General features: G+C 56.6%; 5 protein-coding genes across 5 annotated transcripts; 3 read left to right on the top strand and 2 right to left on the bottom strand.

Moving 5' to 3' along the window:
• Nucleotides 1–384: 384 nt before the first annotated feature.
• COL26b_005866 (uncharacterized protein) lies at nt 385–1,197 on the top strand (the record flags this gene model as incomplete). The annotated part of the gene is made up of 1 exon (XM_053178701.1): nt 385–1,197. The coding sequence occupies one exon, from the start codon at nt 385–387 to the stop codon at nt 1,195–1,197; it is 813 nt and encodes a 270-aa protein (XP_053037344.1).
• Nucleotides 1,198–1,472: 275 nt separating this feature from the next.
• On the bottom strand, nt 1,473–3,844 carry TRP3 (anthranilate synthase / indole-3-glycerol phosphate synthase; the record flags this gene model as incomplete). The annotated part of the gene is made up of 4 exons (XM_053178700.1): nt 1,473–3,404; nt 3,461–3,531; nt 3,590–3,677; nt 3,797–3,844. 4 exons carry the CDS (start codon nt 3,842–3,844, stop codon nt 1,473–1,475), a joined length of 2,139 nt encoding a protein of 712 aa, XP_053037343.1.
• A 1,117-nt stretch (nt 3,845–4,961) lies between these two features.
• Nucleotides 4,962–7,145, bottom strand: COL26b_005864 (uncharacterized protein; the record flags this gene model as incomplete). The annotated part of the gene is made up of 1 exon (XM_053178699.1): nt 4,962–7,145. The coding sequence occupies one exon, from the start codon at nt 7,143–7,145 to the stop codon at nt 4,962–4,964; it is 2,184 nt and encodes a 727-aa protein (XP_053037342.1).
• Nucleotides 7,146–10,849: 3,704 nt separating this feature from the next.
• Nucleotides 10,850–12,618, top strand: COL26b_005863 (uncharacterized protein; the record flags this gene model as incomplete). The annotated part of the gene is made up of 3 exons (XM_053178698.1): nt 10,850–10,895; nt 10,959–12,379; nt 12,430–12,618. 3 exons carry the CDS (start codon nt 10,850–10,852, stop codon nt 12,616–12,618), a joined length of 1,656 nt encoding a protein of 551 aa, XP_053037341.1.
• Nucleotides 12,619–18,074: 5,456 nt separating this feature from the next.
• Nucleotides 18,075–18,439, top strand: COL26b_005862 (uncharacterized protein; the record flags this gene model as incomplete). The annotated part of the gene is made up of 2 exons (XM_053178697.1): nt 18,075–18,391; nt 18,421–18,439. The coding sequence occupies 2 exons, from the start codon at nt 18,075–18,077 to the stop codon at nt 18,437–18,439; spliced, it is 336 nt and encodes a 111-aa protein (XP_053037340.1).
• Nucleotides 18,440–20,915: the final 2,476 nt, after the last annotated feature.

Here is a 20,915-nt window from a genome sequence, read left to right as displayed (position 1 = left end):
TGATTGATCTGTGGTTGTCGGAATGTCACTGCAACTTCGGTAGTCTCTGCTCGCTACGTCAGGCTGGCGTGGGGTTGAAGGTAGTACGGACTCCCGGCCCAACGATAAGGTCGCGAAACCCACACGCAATCAGCTGATTCCACTTTAACCCAGCTCCTCGTCGCCGCCCCCGCCAAACCGCCCCTCCAGCCAATCAAACCCCTCAATTGCAACCAACGGGCGGAACATCAGCCCGCCCGAACGGAAAGCTGCAACTCCAAAAATTCCATTCCTCGAACATCACGAAGCACTACCCGCCAACCGACGTCGATACCCCCCTCCCTCCCGCCTGCCCTCGAGGCAACCACCACCCTCTGCAGCCGAACCTCACAACCCTCGCCCACGATGCGCGGCCTCTCCCTCCTCCGCCCAGGGACCCTCCCCACACCCACCGCCCTCACACCACCAACCCTCCGCCAATTCTCCTCCACACCAACCCTCCTCACAAAAACGATCCCCATCAAAAACCTCCCCTCCGACGCCCTGCCGCCGTACCCCTTCGGCCCCCGCCTCATCTACAAACAATCAAACACCGGCCTCTACGGCTCCGCCCGCATCCGCGTCGGCAACAACGTCGCCCCCAAACACAAGCAAATCACCCCGCGCACCTGGCGCCCCAACGTCCACCGCCGCCGCCTCTGGTCTGACGCCCTCGGCGCCTGGGTCCGCACCCGCCTCACCATCCGCGTCCTCCGCACAATCCGCAAGGAGGGCGGCCTCGACGCCTACGTGACCAAGACGAAAACCGCGCGCGTCAAAGAGCTCGGCCCCAGCGGCTGGAAGCTGCGCTGGATGGTCATCAACTCCGCCGCCTGGCGCGAGTCCGTCGGCGGCCCCGAGCGGGAGCGCCTGGGCGTCTCGGAGGAGACCCTGACCACCAGCAACGGCGCCCCCGTGCCGGACCTCTCCGCGCTCATCCCCATCCGCAGCTGGGCCGCCATCCGCGCCGACAGGGCGGGCGAGGACCCGAACAAGCTGTACCACGACCGCGTGGAGCACATCCGCGTCTCGCTGGAGATGCAGGAGGCGCTAAGGAGGGCCGAGGCCGGCGGGTTCGCGCTCGGCGAGGAGGCGCAGGAGGAGAAGGCGCTTGACGAGGCGTACGAGGAGGTGCACATTGAGGGGCAGAATGCCGGGCCGTCTGATAGGACGATATGATTCGTTCGAAACACCGCAGGGAAAGGGTCAGGTCGTCACGAAGAGAGGAAGAATTGAAAAGAACTCATTGTATCATATGTACAAAAAACCTTCTCATGAAAACTAGGGAGGAAACTCCCCCTTATGTCTTTTTGTGGTCTACAATGCTATATTCCCAGAATTGCCCGTGAAAACCCATCCCCGTAAAATGGATATCCCCTCGTTACGCCTGCAAATGTTTTTGTGTCCATTCGTCGTGAAAAGCCCCCCCCCCCCCCCCTTTTAACACACCTCATCTAAAAGCGCAAGTCCCAGCCAATCTTGGGTCCCAGCTTCGGCAGCTCGTCCGCCACGCTCTGCACGTCCTTGTCGCCGCGACCGCTGAGGCAGATGACAATGTCCTCGCCCTTCTTCATCGTCTTGGCCAGTTCGATGGCGCCGTAGATGCCGTGCGCCGACTCCAGCGCCGGGATGATGCCCTCCAGCTGAGACATGAGGCGGAACCCGATAAACGCCTCCGCGTCCGTCGCCGCCACGTACTTTGCGCGCTCGCTGTCCTTCCACGAGCTCAGCTCGGGGCCGACACCGGGATAGTCCAGGCCCGCGGACACGGAGTGCGTCTCGGCGACCTGCCCGTGCTTGTCCTGCAGGATGTACGTCTTGACGCCGTGCAGCACGCCCTTGCTGCCGCCCGAGAGCGTGGCGCTGTGCCGCGCCGTGTCGATGCCGTCGCCGCCGGCCTCGACGCCGAGCAGCTTGACCGACGGGTCGTTGGCGAAGGGGTAGAACATGCCGACGGCGTTGGAGCCGCCGCCGACGCAGGCGACGACCGCGTCCGGCAGCTTGCCGCGCTTCTCGAGCATCTGCGCCTTGGTCTCGGTGCCGATGACGGACTGGAACGTGCGCACGATGGTCGGGAACGGGTGCGGCCCGATGGCGGAGCCGATGATGTAGTGCGTCGTGTCGAGCTCGACGACCCACGCGCGCATCGCCTCGTTGACGGCGTCGCGGAGCGTCTTGCTGCCGGCCTCGACGGCGACGACCTTGGCGCCCAGGAGCTTCATGCGGAACACGTTGAGCGCCTGGCGGCGGACGTCCTCGGCGCCCATGTACACCGTGCACTCCATGCCGAACTTGGCGCAGACCGTGGCGGTCGCGACGCCGTGCTGGCCGGCGCCCGTCTCGGCGATGATCTTGGTCTTGCCGAGGCGCTTCGCCAGCAGCAGCTGGCCGAGGGCGTTGTTGATCTTGTGCGAGCCGGTGTGGTTGAGGTCCTCGCGCTTCAGCCAGATGTTGGCGCCGCCGGCGTGCTCCGTCAGGCGCTCGGCCAGGTGCAGGTGGCCGGGGCGGCCCATGTACTCGTAGTACGAGCGGTACTCCTCCCAGAAGGACGGGTCGTCCTTGATCTTGTTGAAGCCCTCCTCGAGCTGCGACAGGCAGTCCATGAGACTCTCGGGGACGTACTGGCCGCCGAACTCGCCGAAGCGCTCGGGGATCTTGCCGTGCATGGCGGCGAGCTGCGCGACCAGCTCGCTGTCCTGGTCGGCGGTGATGTGGTCGACGGTCGGGTTCTGGGGCTCCTTGGCGGCGGCCATGGCCTCCACCATGCCGACCTCGCGGGTGGTCTCGGCGCCCTCGGGGCTGTTGCGGCCGCAGAGGTACGCGCAGTACTTCTCAACGTCGTTGAAGAGCTCGCCGGGGGCGGCCTTCTGCAGGGTGGTGATGATCTGGGAGCCGACGACGACGCCGTCGGCGAGCTGGGCGACGCTGAGGAAGTGCTCGCGGGTGCTTACACCAAAGCCGACGGCGGCGGGCTTGTCGCCGCTGTACTTCTTGACGCGGTCGATGAGGTCCGGCAGGTTGGCGTTCAGGGAGCCGAGAGCGCCGGTGACGCCCTGGCGGGAGACGACGTAGATGAAGGAGTCGGCGAGCTTGCAGAGAATCTTCATGCGGGCGTCCGAGGTCGCGGGGGCGATCAGGGGCACGTAGGATAGGCCGCCCTTGGTGCAAAGCTTGCGGAAGGAGATGGCCTCCTCGGGGGGCAGGTCGACGACGATGAAGCCGTTGACGCCGGCGCTCTTGCAGTCGTTCAGGAGGCGCTCCTCGCCGTAGCTGAGGAGGGGGTTGTAGTATCCCATCAGCATCACGGGCGCCTTCAAGCCCTGACTCCTTGCGTCCTTGACCATCTGGAGGGTGGACTCGATCGTGACGCCATGTTGCAGCGCAACCTACGCATGTTAGTCCTCGCAACGCCCTCAAATGCCGCTCGGCGGGTGCTACTCACAGTGTTCGATGTCTGGATCGTGGGTCCGTCGGCAATTGGGTCGGTGAAGGGAGCGCCGAGTTCGATCACGTCTTGCGCGGTGTCAGTAACTGTCCTCTTCGACGGCCCAGCACAAGGGGCAGAACTTACCAGCGCCACCCTTCTCCATGGCCAGCAGGACGCCGGGCGTGTCCTGCGGCGTGGGGTAACCAGCAGTGACATAGGTAACAAGCGCAGACTGTTCAAATCATCAGTTTTCCGTTCTTGTGCTCCGTCTCGGCGGTGACGGTGTCGACCGCGGGGTCCCCTCGATTGCGATCGCGGGGCACGAGACCGGGGGAAGCAGCAACGACTCACCCTGCCCTGGGCCTTGCAGCGCTGGAATGTTTGCCTAAGACCTTCCATGTTGAATATGAACCTGTCAATGGGGTATACGGAAGAAATTGACTCGGTGCTGTCGCTTTGTGGAGGGTCAATTGGAGGAAGTTCGAAAGGCGGTGGTAGTTTTATGAATGATTCCGACAAGCGTGGGGGGAGGGGGATCGGGGAGTCACTGGTCGGAGGGAGGCGGGACGGTGCCAGCGCCAGAGTCGATGGAACACGGACGGGAGCTCCGACTTGAGCGCAGGGCTGCTTGGGGCGCCCCAACCCGCTGGAAAGTCGGACGCTGCCCGCCGTAGTGGCGATACTGCGTAGATACAGCGTCCTCAGAGCCCCCAGGGACCAGCTGCACCCCACACCCGCCACAGCACCGATGCCGGCAAGCGGCCTGTTTGTCCAAATCCTGGCCTCCTGAGTGGTTCAATTGACCTGCAGGCCCCTGCCCCGCCATCCAGCGGCGGAGCCCACCACAGCGCAATTCGCCTCGGCGGCGGGGCGGAGATGCCCAAAAGAGGTTCAAAGACATCACTTTGCCATCTGGCCCGTTGCCGCTCCGGCAGGCAATGGCCTCGGACTCCAAATCGTGTCCCACATATCCCATACTGTGGGACACGTCGGTACGCCTATCCCGAACGGCTCCGTCTCCGTCGTGGTTAATGTCATTGCTCCAACTCTGCCGGCGAACTTCACGTCTGTTTCATCACGACACAGCGGCTATCAGGACATTTGAGCTTTTTTTGGTTGCAGCTAGCAGTATATTCAATCTTCAACTACCTAGTGGTATATACCGAATAGACATTCTGGTAGCTAGCAAAGCTGCCACGAACCAAATCATTCCGGCGGAATCAAAACGCAAAATATGAGAACCGTTGTAGAATCGAAAACAAACGGTGCGGCAACTGAGCCGTTGGTATCTTTGAGTCGACCTTCCCTCCCTGTCCCCACCATGGGGTAAATTCCACCATGATCCAACGCCTTTTATCTCATGCTCTTCGTATTATTCAGACCTGTCGTAAAATGAGGGGCATCTCTCGGCTAAGGTCCAGCCAGGCCGGAAGTATAAGGTCTCCAACCTCTTTGTCTTTTTTTTCTTGTTGTATTTTCTGCATGTTCGATATTCTTTGTCGACATAGATACCGTCTTAAAACTTTGTAGATGACGCAGTGTCAAAGTGGCCGTATGAGCTCGACCTCTCGTGGCCTTCCATGGGCTGCGCGCGCCCCATGCTGGTCTTCTTGATCGTCTTTTCGTCTCGGATGTCTCTCGAGTAGTGCTCGTCATCGACCGCAGAATGATCACTACCAAACTGCGGGAATCGCGAGTCGTTGCCATGGGATCTCGACGGGCTTCTCGGGCTCATGGCCGGACGGTCATCTCCAGTATACCTCAATCCACCCTCAGCACGGCCCTTGTCTGGCACGACCATGCCCACCAGCGCGCGAATGACACCGATGAGAACAATGATGACGTAGATGAGGAGGATACCGGTAGAGATGAGGGCTTCCTGGATGATGCCGCGCTCCAGCCAGTCGGTGACGTGGGTGACGGCGCCGGTGACTTCGTCGGTGGTCACGGACGATGGCGAAGCAAGGAACGTGTTGAGGTCCGAGTCGCCCGAGATTGACTCTTGAGCGCCGAGGCTGAATGTGTCGTTGTCGAACGTGGGGAACGAGATCTGTGAGTGGTCGTGGACCCACGTAAGGCCCTTCTGGACAGCCTCAACCTTTAGGCCGATCGTGCAGCGGACGACGTCCTTGATGGGGTTGATCAGGATGGTGCCGTTGAAGACGGTTTCAAGGCCGAGCGTCATGGTGCTTGTGAAGGTGTTCAAGGTGTCGTTGACCGCTGACGTCGCGTTTGTGACGTATCCGAGCATGTCATTGTTGATTTCGTTCTGGGTGTTGAGGATGACGCCGTTGGCATCGTCGGCCCACTCCTTTGAAACGCCCTCGAGTGTGTTGACAACCTCGCCGGCAAAGTTGCCGACCTGGTTGGCCAGGGCCGGTACCTCCTTCTGAACGGCCTTGAGGATGATGTATTGGCACAGGCAGGAGAAAAAGCCAGCGATAGCAAGAGCCAGGACGAAGAGGGCCGGAAGAGACGTGGCGTAGGCGATGGCCCAGCGAACCATGATCTGGCGCTTGCCCTTGAAGTGGGAAGCAATCTTGACGCCATAAGTCGCAGTCATGGGGCGAGAAGCAATGTAAACGACATCCATCGAGTCGTACTGGCCGTTGGCAATGATCTTGGCCGTCTTGCGCTCGCGTCTCCAGCGCATAATCTCGAGCCAAGCCATGGGAGCAATGACCAACACGGCCAGGATGGAGAGGACGACGATGAAAGCGATGCGAGCCTTGGTGATCTTGTCCCTTAGATTGCGGAAGAAATCAGAAATGTTGTTGTTGTTCGAGCAAAACGTGAGTGCCTGCTTCTGCGCAACAGGAAAGACAGAACGATCGAACTTGTAGCCTGCGTAGGCGTCGTTGACGGTCTGCTTCAGCAAGTTGAAAGGAAAAGAGATGGCCTCGGCAGTCATGTTCTGGACCTCTTCAAAGGTGGGAAGGTCGTTGTTGAGCTTGTTGAGATCGCTGACGAAGCCGCTGGTGTCGATCTTGATATCGCGCAGATCGCTGACCGGGCCGGTGAAGTCGACCTTGGGGAAGTCTGGGAGAACCTTGCCGAGAACGGAGTCTTCGATGGCACTGGCCGCCTTGTTGATACCGTCTTGCAAGCTCTTAGCCTTGTCGTCGATGGTGTCGGTAATGGAGCCAATAGCCTTGTTCATGGCATCGGTGACCTTCTTGGTAACATCGGAAGCCACGTCGAGACCACCGTGAACGAAGGCCGTGATGAGGCAGGTGTACATGGAGGTCATCATGTTGATGACGAAGATGATGAGGTTCTGGACACCGGTGATGACCAGACCCAGCACCGCGACCATGCCATCGAGGGTCTTTTCGATGCCCTTGGCGGACAGTTCGTTGACACCGACGGAAAGGTAGTGGGGCATGGAAGCCATGACGCTGCCGATATCCTCCACCTTCGTACAGGCAGACAGTGCCTTTGCGTTGGCTTCGTCGACATTGTCGTTCAAGCTGGCGATGAGGATAATGATTCTGAGCAGGACGAGCAAGAGGAGGATCGTCCAGCGGTTGATCCAGATTTGCGAAAGTCTGGCACTGAGGCCGAGATAGGGCGTGATGTAGGGTGAGGTGTCGGCTCGAGCTTGTTGGGTCTTTCTAAGCTCCGACATCTCGAGCGAGTCCGACCTCAGGGAGTCGGGGACGGCCGGGTAGGCCTCTTGTTGTTTCCGCGAGGTAAACATCTTGAGTCTATCGATGGTGTAAGATTTTTGATGCAAAATTTCGTGGCCAGCAGAAAAGTAGAAGCAGAAGAGAGAAAAAAATGTGAAAAGTCCCAAAAGAGAGGAGGCGGTGGTGGTCGACAAGCAGAGAGGATTGTGTGTCGAAGGTGGTGGTGACTGAATTAGGTGAATCACTCGTCGAGGCAAAGACAGAAAAAAGAGGAAAGAAGGAAATTGACAAAGGAAACTCGTCAAGCACTGGTACTGAACAAGCTCTCTATGAATCCATTGTGGGGTCTTTGAGGTGCAGGTGAAGAACACTGAATTTGGGTTGGGAGAGGTGTAGCAGAGAAGGGAGTCGTGAATGGGAAGGAAGTACAATAAAAGGAAGGCACGACTAACACGGCCGAGGTCGAGGCCGCGGGATCACGCAGCAGCCGCGCAGCAGCAGGGGGACGGGGATATGGGTCCCGAAATCAAAGAAGAAAGACTGCTTACTTGATTCACACCTCGAGGCAGAAGGAATAAAGCCTGCAAAGGCCCTTTTGGCCGTGGCCTTGAGGAAATTGGACTTGGCCCAAGCCTTTGTTTCGTCCGTTTGGCGGCACCAGGCAAAGGCAGAGAGGCGAGTGCGGGTGCAAGGTGAGGTGGAGGACTTGGGTGAAGCCTTTTTTAAGCGCGCTCAACGGCTGCTCTCAGCCAACCAAAGACGCCGTCCGGGGTCGCGATGAGCGGCTGCCCAAACACTGCTAAGGCAAAGCGATATTTCCGGGAGACGGGACGGGACTCTCGATGTTGTGTAGCCGTATGAGACCGCACGGAATATATTGACTCGATCGATGAGGCTCGTATTGCGGCTCCGCTTGGCGGCCGAGCTGGAGCTGATGTGAGAGACGGGTTGAGAGTTGAGCTGGGTTGAGATCGCTTGGCGAAGGGTAAATGATAACTACGGGGTGTGTGCCGAGTTGAGTGTGTTGCTCCTACAAGAGTCTCGTCGAAAGACAAGGCTCGTTGCTTGAAACTTGACTTGCGCAGTGAGGTGGTGTTGTGGTATCACGAGAAGCAAAAGCAGCACCAGCATTCGTCTAAGCCAGCAGTCGACGGCTTCGTGAATGGGGCGAACTCGCGAGTGATATACAAATGGATGTTTGAGTCACTGAGCAAGGGGACACCACGGAGCGACAGACGGATGGTGCCCATCTTTCCAAAAGTCGCCATTCGGGGGTGCCAGCAGAGGGGAATGGCATTTTAACAGAACCCGGTCTCGTTCGTAGGCTCCGGTTCGTTCAAAGCTCTCCCGGCGAGAATGCACTCTGACGCCATTGGCAAGCCGGGGGCATTTCTGCGGAGAGCTGCCCACCTTCAGGGCATCTGCAAGGTTGTTGGGCAACGGCGCTGCCCACCGTGCCACCCTCGCCGGGCGCCCTCTCGACCTCCCTCCTCGTCGATAACCTCGTGGACAAGCTGCCCAGTCAAGATTCAAGCCCAGTCGCATCCCCGTCGCGAGTCACGCCAGGTGGTGCCGGTGGCTGTGCCGGACCTTGCAAGATGGGCTTTGGTGCGATGCGGGCGAGAGAAACGGTGAGTTGTCCTGGCTAGGGTGGTCTGGAATTCTCTGAATTTGCTGGATTTCCGGGGAGTTCTGCACGAAGGGTCATGGTGACTGGGAAGAGCAAAGCAGGAACAGAGTAAAGATCGTCAGCCAGCGAACGAAAAGAGGCGGCGGATGGCTGGCGCCTGCAGGGGGGCCCCAATCGTCTGAACAAACATTTTGTCCAATCGTCATGCGGATGCCGCCATTGGGCTCACGCCGCTAAGGTACGACCCCTGCAACGAGATGGCAAGAGGAGAAAAGACTGGCTGGCTGGGCAAGCGACGGGCAAGAATGGGGACCGGACCCTTGGTGTTTTGGCAAAAAGTGTGGATGTGTTTGCTGGGCAGACCTTTCCACCAAAAGGCATGTCGGCCGATGGCGATGGGCGCGGGTGGGCGATGGGGCATGGTTGATGATCAGTGCCAAGCATTTGCCACTACAACCACGGCAGGTCAAAAACCGGTTTGCGACAGGAACGGTCTTTTGGAGGCTGATCTTGGTCAGACGGCAGGAAAGCTTAAGGCAATCCCACAAATCGTGCCTCCCTTCAAATGCCTAGGCAGTTCGTCTAAATGGGTTAAGGTAAGGTAAGGTAAGGCAGGCACGGCAGGTAAGGTACGAGAGACTAGGCAGGCAGGTCCAGCGCAGGCAAGTGCAGGTGCAGGCACGGCAGGTACACCTCTAATAAGGCAGTAGTGGCACCTTCTTGACTTCATTCACATTCCACCTGCCAAGTTTCTTTCTCCAGTGCTACTGCCCCGGCTAACCATCATCTACCTATCGGAAGAAGGAAGGATGGAAGGTGCCCGAGGAAAGCACAGTCAGTTGCATTCCTCCATGGACCTTGCTTGCCTGCTCAGCGTTCCATCGATGTGCATTTCCATCGGAGGGTTCTTGCGGCAACTGGCGATGGACCCACCAAACAAGAACTCACCAGTGCCCCGTGCTTCCTTTTGTTCTGTGGGGTCGTCTCAAGTCTTGACGCTACGAGAGAATGATTGGCCGCTGGTGGCCCGCGCTCTGCGACGTTGGGCGCTTCGCTGCAGACGCTGCGGACGACGAACCGCCAACGATGAAGACGGCGCTTGCGGTCTCTGGGACGAGACCGTAAGACGGATATTTAGATGAGATATTCGGATGGTCCTCCTCTAGCTGCGAGGCACGTCTAACAATCTCGTATCGTAAGATGATGGTCTACTCAGCCCTTAGGTCCAGTCTGTCAGCAGCTATGCGTGGCCTGCTGCACCACCATATGGCTGCGGACTGAGTCGCCTGAGACTGACTGACTGGCCACATCTTGCATGCGAGGCATGAATTGGATCGTCTGCAGTGTCGCAAACTCACGTGGAGTTTCTTGCTCACTCAGGCGTGCGAGTGGCAGTCATCCTAGCTCCTCATGCTCTGAGCCGGAGTTGACTGCGCCTTGCCTGACTGAAATCAGTCAGTCACGGAAGCTCTGGACAGAGGTGACGTAGGTAGGTAGCTTCCTGAGCACAGAAACTTGGCCGCAATTATCTCACCGCCGGCCTTGGAAGGCAGCTGCGCCGCTGAAGAAGCGACGACTTGGGCGAGGGTACGTGCACCTTCCCGCTTCTTAGCTAAGCAGATGCACGGGCCAGTACCTCATTCTCTGACGGCAAGGAGCAACATAAGTCCGCTTCTTCCAAATTTTCACTAGGGGCCACTCTCCAACCTCCTGCCCGCCCTGCCCCTGGACCCTCCTTCCTGTCGCGCATCGCAGCTGAAGGTCGGCGCATTCTGTTTTCGGCAGGCGGTCTCGTTCAGACGTCAAACCTTGCAACTCTCACCCTCAGCTTGCCCTGCCCTTCTTCCTCTCCAACCGACAACATCAGGGCATTGTCGCGGGTTTCCAACATCAGTACGGTCATCATCGCGTCGTCCAAGAAGAATACTGCATTGATTTGTCTTCCTCTGATATCGCGACAATAAAGAGATTGCGGCGCTCCTTCATCACCTGATCAAGCCCACTCGTAATCCACATCCCATTTCGTATCGTGTCGCACTGAAAATCCAACTCGCGCACCCACGAGACCTTCAACCTCACGACTTCCTTTGACCTGACAACTCACCATCCTCTCTATTGATCGTGAAGCATCAAAGAATCGCCAACATGGCCGAACCACCCCGCGACATCTCGTCCATCCTTGCTGCCCTAGGTAGGTACCCGAAACATGAACCGCGCCTTGTCTACATCCCCAACTAACGACTCGCCTCGATAGGCGCAGCACAAAGAGGCACGTCCTCGACACCCACCCAATCCCAGCCTGGCATGCCGCCTGGATACCCTCCTCCTCCCGGTGCCCAACCTCCGTCATACCCTCCAATGCCGCAGAGTGCGCCTCCTTACGGCGCAAGCGGAGGTTACCAGCTGCCTCAGCCCTCCGCGAGCGGCAGTCTCGATCTGAGCTCTATCCGGCCCGTCAACTCTGGCACTGTGAGCATCGCCGACGCCATCGCCCAAGCTAAGGCCTTTGCCGCTGAGAAGGGCGTTGCCTCCTACGACCGACCCCTCGTCTACTCCAACGAGCCTCCGCGCCAGGATTCTCGTGGAGGCTACCACCGAAGCTCGCGATCTCGTTCGCCTCCCAACCGTCGCGACCAGTTCCGCGACAACTTCAACCCGTACAGAGATGAACGACGCGGCGACGAACGTCCTCGCGATTACGGTCGCGAACGGTCCTATAGTCCAGGCCCCCGTGGTCGCGCCTTCTCGCCGCGCAACTCCAACGCCAGAGAACGGTCACCACTCCGAGCCAGCGGCGGCGGCGGCGGCGATGACAACGCCGAGACTATCCAGATTGAGTCCAGTCTCGTTGGACTGATCATTGGTCGCCAAGGCGAGAATCTGCGCCGAATAGAATCCGAGTCCAGCTGCCGGGTGCAGTTTCTCCCGTCCAGCGACAATGGTCCCTTCCGCCAGTGCAAGATTACCGGCCCCAGGGCTCGACGCAGTGAGGTGAAGACCGCCATCAACCGCATCATTGAAGACAGCGGCATGGGGGCCATCAACCGCGGCGCTGCGAACCCGAAGGGAGCTCCTCGCGACAACCGCGGCGCAGGTGCAGCAGCAGCAGCCGCAGGCGCCGCTGCTTTGAGAGACGGCGAAGATTGTATGCAGATTATGGTGCCCGATAGAACCGTTGGCCTCATTATTGGTCGTGGCGGTGAGACGATCCGCGACTTGCAGGAGCGATCTGGTTGCCACATCAACATTGTCGGCGAGTCTAAGAGCGTTAACGGCCTTCGACCTGTCAATCTCATTGGTTCGCAAGAGTCTGCTGCTCAAGCGAAGGATCTCATCATGGAGATTGTGGACAGCGATAGTCGAAATGACGGCCAGCCTGCCGCCCCGGCTAAGAAGCCGCCCAGGCAGGATAGTGGTCATCAGAGAGATGCTGGCCCGCAGGCTGGAGGTCCCGACAAAATTCACGACGCTATTTACGTTCCTTCCGAGGCTGTCGGTATGATTATCGGCAAAGGTGGTGAAACCATTCGGGACATGCAGAACGGTACCGGATGTAAGATCAACGTTGCCCAATCTTCAGGACCAGGGGAGGTCCAGCGCGAAATTGCTCTCATCGGCTCGCGCGATAGCATCGCCCGTGCAAAGCAAGCAATCGAAGAGAAGGTTGATGCCGTGGTAAGTTGGCATAGATACTGAAGGAGAATACAGATGCTAACATATCGCAGCGTCAGAAGAACTCCGGAGGCGGTGGCGGAGGCGGCGGTGGTGGTCGCGGTCGCCAGAACCAGGATTACAGTGACAGAAGCTACTCTCAACAGGGATCTAACCCACCAGCATCAGGATCGACTAATCCCCCAGCTGCGCAAGCTCCAGCCGGAGCCGATGGCGCGGACCCCTATGCCCAGTGTGAGTGATGGCAACGTGTTGCAGCACCCGTGATAGTGGCTAATGAATCAACAGACGGAGGCTACCAGAACTACCTTGCATTATGGTACCAGTCCCTCGTATATCAACAGCAACAAGGCGGCGCAGCGGGCCAGCCAGGTGCTGCACCCCCGGGAGCTTCATAGAGGAGGCACTGAGCGTGCGCCCACTTCGTGGAGACCATGCCTACGTGATGTGATTGATCACTTGCCATGGACTCGACATGATGCTTCCTTTCGCGTTGCGTATACTGAAGCGGTGCACATGCCCTTGACTCCGGCGTGTCGCATCGCATTTTACGATTCATTCTCATTCTCGACGACTGATAACTTTCATCCGCTGGACTTGCAACAGCACAGCGTCCTACTTGTTATACTTGGACACACATCAACAACCGGGAATCGCAAACAAGGAGGAAGATGAAGGACTGCCTATGGTCCTGCTTCGTTGACTTCCGATGCACTGAACTCACTCGACACTTGACGATGATGATGGCACTTCTTCGCTTGCACATGTTCCTTGACTGGCATGACCGGGACCCTCGACCCTGACATGGACACGGTGCGTAATGACGCTTTGCGACGACATGGGTTTCCTGCCAAATGTCCTTGATGCACGCTCTTTTCGCCTGTGTGAAGGCTGGAACACTATTTCGGACTTGGACGCTCCAGAATCTGACACCGGTGGCGTTCTTCGTTTATCGTGGAATATTTCCCTTCGCAGGTGGCCATGGTGAAGCTCCGAGACACTCCTGCTGGTCATGATGCAAGATACCGCTTGGGCTTTGGTGCCTGAGGAAAGTTGCGACTGCCACTATCGGCGTAAGCGATCATCTCGACTGCCGTTCAACTCGTTCGCCGAGTGATTCCATCACACCAGCATCGTATCACGGTTGAATCTCTACGTGGGTTTGCGTCGTCAATGACACCTCAAGCAAGGCTATATGACGTCCTTCATCGTATGGATGCGTATTCCGTTCAGTGCAGCTCCATGGTCTTTGTGGACATGATACCAGACCGTCTTTTTTCCTTTCTCATGCTACAGCTGAATTTTTTGATTCCCCATTTCCATGTTACGGCAGATGAGGTTGGCAAGGACAGGCGGGTTGACGATGGAAAAGAAAAAGCACACTGTATAATAGTAGTTCCGCCTCAATCGAATCTCATGATTTCACGCGTCAACACGCGCTTCGCTCACTCGTCCACAGTGTCCAGTGGAACGCAGAGCGACACGTCCGGCTCCTCGGCAGCATCCGAGACGGCGAGGCGGGTTGCCGGTGCGAGACCCAACATTCCTCTCGTGACGCGTGCATTCGTTGATGCTATTGCTTCGTAACATTCATACATGATCCAGGCCCGGGCGGCGTCTTCCAGCGCAGCAGTACTCGTTCGCAAAATTCCTTCTCAGAGGTTATTCATGACATTCTGTAGCATCGACGACTGCGATTAAAAACCAACACCGACCACCTGCAGGATCTGAGAGGGTCTGATCTTTTTTTTCCCTTTCACATGTGAAAAATCCTAGCAAGCACGATCCGGACACGCGCAGACAGAACATCCTCATAGGCAGGCCTCCGATAAGCGACGACGCAAAAACACAGACAACCGGGCGGATCGAGCAACGAGGCATCCGCGGATAGCGATAGCGAGGCGGGCCAGATCCTTTTGTCGTTCTCTGCCCAGACCCTTGCATCGACTGCTCATCGTTTGCTGCACGATTCGATACATAATTAGATAGGCAAACGAGCGAAACGCACCGTCTGTTCTTTGGTTCTGTTTTGTGTGTGCGTGCTTCGTTTCTCAGGTACCTGCAGCTGGCAGCTGGAACTGCAATGTCATACATCCGGTGGGATACATCCGTCTCCTCGTCGAGGAACGCATCTGTGAGTGAGTGAGATAAGGACGTGAATCTTTCTGCGAGTAAAGGTAAAGGTACTGAACCAGGAGCACACTCGGACGGTTCGTCGTCGCGCGGCGGCTATCTTAGCACCCCATCGCTGCATCTGCAAGGTAAATCTGTCAAGCCACGCTCGTTTCCACAACCTTAACCTAATCAATCCTTTCTATTCCTCCATCTCTCTGTCTGTTTTGTTGAGATACACTTTGGTGACAAGGGCGAACGATCGTGCCCGCGGCCCATACAACCTGTCAAACCGGGATCACGTCTCGCATGAACCGGCTTTTTCAGGGTAGCTTTTCATCCACTTTGGGCATCCGCGCGCGGCGCGCCGCAGCTGTCAAAAGATAGCGGCGGGGGGAGGAGGCGAATCAGGAGCGAGGTGATACGGAAGCTCAGACTTGGGGGAGGAGGAGGAGCTCTCACATGCCAAACGCTTCAGCTCCTCTGCTGTGTGTGGAAGTTTACGCACTGGTGGGATCTGGAAATCATATTGATAAAGGTGAAGATCTGGCTGATGTAACCACGCGAAAGGCGGCACGCCAGCATCTTGAGTTGGGAAAGTGTGCTTTCAACGTGCCCTGCCAATGCGCGTGAACACCGGGAATAATCCAAAGAGCCATGGCCCATGATATCCTCTCTCCCCCTCTGATCACCTCGACATTGAGGCATCTTGTCCTCTGCATCTCTGACACTCCTGCCCCGTTCAGACCTGGGCTGGCGTGCATCACGGAACCTGCTCCCGAACGGCACAGACATCTCTCTCACATGCAAGAAACAGCGCCCGCCCAGACGTGGAAAGGTGCTGCCGCCTCTCCACCGTACAAACTCACGGCAGAGTGAGAACTCTATCTGGCTTACATGCACGTAAACACCACGCGAGATGTTGGCCGCAGAAGAAGCAAATCTCAAGCCTGATGTTTCTGCGGCGGCACGAACACGATAAGCGAGAAGGCGGACGAACGAGCGTCTGTTCGATGACACCACGACCTTGGCAAAAGCAGTAACGAACTTTTTGACGTGAACGACAGTCTACGAGGTGTCGTTTATGTGTAACAAACGGCCGAACGACACGACACGGCTTAGCCTTCATCTTTGATGGTGTTTTCTATCTCCCAATAAGAGAGCTGCCCCTTCGTCGTATCATCGTCTGCGGTCTAGACTTCTCATACACAAATCCCGCCATCCTCCGACGTGTGCCGCATGCAACCCCAATTTGTCACCAATTCTCAATCTCAATTCCTGCCACACGCCCTCTCACTTTGCAGTATCGCATTGCACAAATTTGCATTGGGGGAATAACAAATAGGCCCTCCGCTATCTAGCTAGCGGCCGAGAAGACAACAGAGACACAACCTCATCACCCCCGCAAGACATGATCGAAACAGGTAATGTCCGTGATGCCACGTGCGGCGGCCGACGCAGTGAGCTGCTGCTCCTGCTGCTTGCCATGCGCCGGAAGTGTAAAGGGCGATCCCGCGCCGCCCCACCACAGTCGAGCGAGATGCTCAACCTTCGTCGATGAGAGACAGATTAGTGATATCGGGACATGCGCAAAGTCAAGAAGATCACTTTGGGCTCCTGATGTGCATGTGAGTTACAATCGCCAGTGCGACGCTGCTGGGCAGGAGGACCATCGCGCAGGTCGATTTAGGGTTGTGGTGCAGTGTTTAATCGTGTCAGGCGTCCCCGGCCAGCCAAGACGAACGACGGAACCGGTTGGAATTAAATATAGCATTGATATTTCTCAAATTGCTGTGCCGGCCGAAAAGTGAGCAGGAGGGCAAAAGCTGGGGGGTTGCAAGCTTGGCTGTCACTCTGGCGGGGGACAAAAAGACAGACAGACAGGGAGGGGGGCAGCACTGAGGCGGGTGGGAGAGGTTCTCGGCCGTTTGCGAGACAGCTTCATCCTTGTCGCAGCAGCCATGCAAATCTGCCATGCAGGAAGGTTTGAAGCATTGCTCGCCGCATGATCCATGCTCATCCTGGCATCCGGCCCCCCTTTCCCTCTCCCCCCCCATCGAACGCTTCGCCCGCCCTACAGTTCCTTGTCCGATCTCTTAAGCTCGTATCCGTGATTACTGTGTACATGTCCGCAGATGTGTCTTTTTCTCAAGAAGGCGTACGCATTGATTTTGCATACACTTCTGACAGAGTTGGCGAGCAACATAACACTCTGACCGGAGAAAACCCCGGTGAACCAATACTCGCCCGCCGGAGAGAGGCGCCACAACGGAGCAAAGGTCCGAAGGAAGAAAGAGCAAAAAGAGGGGTTGGACTTTTCCATCGACGAACAGAGAAAACGCTTCGAAGAATGGTTTTCCGGCCGTTCGTGGGAGGAGCTCCCATTGTCTCAGCGCCGTTGGGCAAGCCCCGTCCGCTGCCACTCTGGCCATAAATCACCTTATCTCGACTCAGAAATGGTATGTCAGTGAGTTTTTGGGGGACAGACAGGCAGGCAGAGCTAGGCCCGGAATGTGCCATCGACATCGGCCAGTGTACCCCGTCCTGGCCTACATTGTCTTTGCCTTAGCTCCAATGTCTGAGGGTAGGTAGTAGGGCTTCACGGAGGTGGCTTCTCCCGCGCGGAGATGTCGTTGGATCGCCGAGTGGTGGCAGCAGCTGGAAGAGAGACAGCGACAGGTCCCTTGGTGATTCTCTTCCTTTCCTTCCTTTCTTTCCCCGACCGCACACATTCTCGTTACTCAGACACACACATAGCTACATGGTTGTGCTGACTGACAGTGTTGATGTACATCCGTCAATGACCGGAGCAGGGAAGTCAACTGGACGGGGAAATGGCCCTACCATCCCACACAGGGCAAACCAGAAGAAAAAGCTTTTTCATCCTTTCCCTCCTACGGCCAAGTGCCGGGGGCGTTTGCTGCAAGACGGTTGATGGGGTGCGGGTGCATGTGCCTTGCTGCATGTGCGGCCACTGTCCGTCTCCTTGCACGCGCGCCGGCGCTTTTTCTTCTGATTTATCGTATTGAAAATAATTACTTTTATGAACCGTAGATTTGCTTTTTTTCGACTTGCTTCCGTGTCTTGTGTCTTGCATATTGCTCGATCAATCTTATTCCTCTCTGCGGCTGATCGCGCGATTCCCTCCTCCCCCACTTGCCGACACCCACACACCAACACGCCAACACGCAGCAACACACCCCTCACCCCTGCCACAGCACACCCCCTGCTCCCGTCCCGTTTTCCGCGAGATGTGCACCAGGTGCTAAGGCCCCCCTTGATGTCGATCCCAGAGCTGGCTGGCCCTTGTCGCGCCTTTTGAAGGGTGCCTTTCGCCCCCAAGTTGACTCGATTCTTCATTTCTTCCGCTGTTGTTGTTTTATCTTTTCGAGATTCTCTGGCCAAGAGACGGTCAATTGATACAATTGGCATACTCATCATCTCTTAATATCCCCCCTTGATTCCTCCGGCACTCGTCGTCCTACCTGTCCTCCTCGACGACAAACTCATCCTCTTTCTCACCACTTTCCTCACACAACGAATCCCAGGACAGTCTTCATCAAGCAATCAGAACACACCAGGCGCAATGTGTCGCCTCATCCTCTTCGCGGGCACATGCACCCGCTGCAACCAGTCCCTGACGTGGGCCGAACTCTCCCAGCAGCTGTCCTGCCTCGAGGCCAAGAACGCCGACGAGTTCGGGGGCTGCCGCCGCGGCGTCGACGTCGAGACGCACGCCTTCGACCAGGAGTGCGACGCCTGCGCCGGCGAGGACGAGGGCGTCGCCGGGATGGACTTCGGGGAACAGCAATATCAGGCGGCGCAGTACCACAACCACCAGCAATATCACGAGTACGCCCAATATCAACTCCAACAGCAGCAGGGACAACAGCACGGTTTTGGGTCAGCATCATCACATTCAGCAACTACAGCACCGGGGTCGACGAATAAGCGGTCTGGTGCGAGAGACGAGGGGGAGGGGAGGAGGAAGAAGAAGGCGAGGACGTGAGTTTGGGACGGTTTTGGGGGGATACGAGAGGCTCGATTGGGAAGGTAATGATGATGATCTTTATGGAAGTTGGCCGAGAAAAGGATACGATTTCGGGATTTGGGCGAAGGCGTTTTTTGAGGGACCTGGTCTAAGGACACCGGCATTCGGAGTATATTGGCAATGGAAGAAGGCGTTTTTGGTTGGGAAGCGATGTTGCATTTTGGCATTTCGCATGGATACCAAGAGACAGGCAGGGATGCATGAATCCTCATCTCGGAGGATAAGCAGCGAGACGGAATGTTTCTTGTTCATTCGCAAGGCAGCAGCAAGATGCAACAGGGAATTGATGAGCTGTTGAATGCGATCAGAAAAGTGTCTGGGGGCAAAGCGACGGATACCCTTAGGGCCGCGGTCTAGGAGGCCTAGCCTACGTTAGTGGCGTGGCGATCGGGAGGGGCTGTTAGTGAGGGGAGCCGGTCGGCTTGGCTTGCGGGTGATCCCCGCGATGTGTCCATCTCGATGGAGGTGGAGTGTCACGGCATCTCGTGTGGCGGCAGTAACGGCAGTTGATGAATAGCTTAAGCAAAAGCTCGATACAAAGCCAATGCACTTCGTGTCGACGATGTATGACCCACTTAGACACGTCTTCAAGATCGCAATTTCATTGTCCTACGACTACCTAGTCTCTAACGACACTTCATACTGCTCCAGATGGGCCACCACCTCCAGGAGATGCACCATGGCTTCCACCAAAGTCAGCCTGCAAACTATCCCCGTCGATGTTCGTGTCATCGAACGTGAGATCCCCCCCTACAACACTCCATTCCTGCAGGTCGGTTGCATCTTCTTGATTATATTGCTGAGCTAGACGGGTTTGATCTGGGACTGAGAAGCCGCCGGTATTAGGTAAATCCGATCCCAACGTAGATCCAGACTGCATGCTATTGTAGGCAGAAACGCCTCCGGACCAAGTGGTCATGGAGGGGTTGAAAGTCTGGCCAAAGACATCGGCCCCATCGTATCCAGGATGCCCAGTCGTCAAGTAAAGAGGATCCGAAGTCCAGGTATCAGGAGTCCAAGCTGAGGTATACGGGATATATGTTGATACATCGGTAGTTGGATTATGGATAGCAGAGACTGAAGTCAAGGCGTGCGGGATGTTACTTGAGCCGTGGGGGATTGGTGTTAGATATGGAAGGCCAGCCGGAGGGCTGAGGACTTTTTCATCGTCGTCTTCTTCACCAATCTCTTGCTCTTCCGGCTGATTTTTATTGACGCCTTGATCGCGATCTTGTTCCTGTCTTTGCTCATAAGTTCGTCGCAACGTCGGTTCCAGCTGACGGACGAGATCACGCAGATTGTGCAATATCTCGGGGGCAATATTCGTAATGGCTTGGGCAACTTCAGTCGCCAAAAGTTCGCGGAGAAGAGGTCTGACCTCGCGATGAACATGCTCAGACCAGGATTCTGAGTGAAAAGCGAGATTGAAGTCTTCGCAGTCTTTTGGCTTGGTTTAGCGAGAGTTGCAGTAAATAATCTTGGAGGCCGAACTTACAGGGAGTCGGAAGCTCGTCTTCATCTCGAACGGAGAAAAGATCCTTATACACCTCTATCCATTGATCCTTCTCTGGTTTCTTCCCATTAGATCGTTTTCGAAGACGCGATTCAGTTTCAGTACCGAATTTGTCGCAAGGCTCCGGTAAAGAGACAGTTTCACACAGGGGGCTTGCTCGAAGGTGTGCTCTCAAAGTCGCCTCCCCTTCAAGGTCTCGAAAACATCTGAAACATTGATACTTTGGCTTCTGGTGACAGCGGTATAGATGCTCCCTGTCATATGTTAGGTTGGACCAAAAGTGCGATTGAGATTCAGACTGCTCTACTTACTTCACTCGATGAACGGACTCCCATCCCGGGCTAACACAGACTCGATGGTGGCGGTATTTGCGGGGGTTCCACTTGAAGTAGGGACACGCAAGTCGCAATAGCCTGCCGCCCTCTGGATCAAGTTTCGTCTTCTTGGAGCTTCCACCATCTCTTTGGTCATCCCCATCGTCGGCTTCGTTGTCTTCCCCATCATCACGCTGTTGAACGTGTTTCCCAGAAATGACTCTTTTCCGACATCCGGTGCTTCGGGATATCCCTTTGCCTTTGTCTTGTGAAGGACGACTTCTCCTGTCACCGCCGTCTTCCGCGTCGCCCGCCTCGCTGTTATAGTGAATGTCCTCAAGATATGTATCCATATTCTCAAGAAAGTGTCTCATAACATTGTCGACAATCCTTCTCTTCTCCGACTCCAAAGTTTGGGGTTCTGAAGTAGAGCATATTGAGATGCTGTCCAAAAATGATCCTGGGACACTGCTTTGTGATTGCTCTGGTGAGCTCATTTCCTCATTTTCTCTCTTCGTTTCTACTAAGTCTGACGGTATAGCGGAACTT

Source organism: Colletotrichum chrysophilum (assembly GCF_026319265.1).
Source record: "Colletotrichum chrysophilum strain AFK26 chromosome Unknown scaffold_41, whole genome shotgun sequence".
Classification (NCBI taxonomy): domain Eukaryota; kingdom Fungi; phylum Ascomycota; class Sordariomycetes; order Glomerellales; family Glomerellaceae; genus Colletotrichum; species Colletotrichum chrysophilum.
Note: the sequence above shows the minus strand (reverse complement) of the source record. Positions and strands in the feature narration are given on the sequence as shown.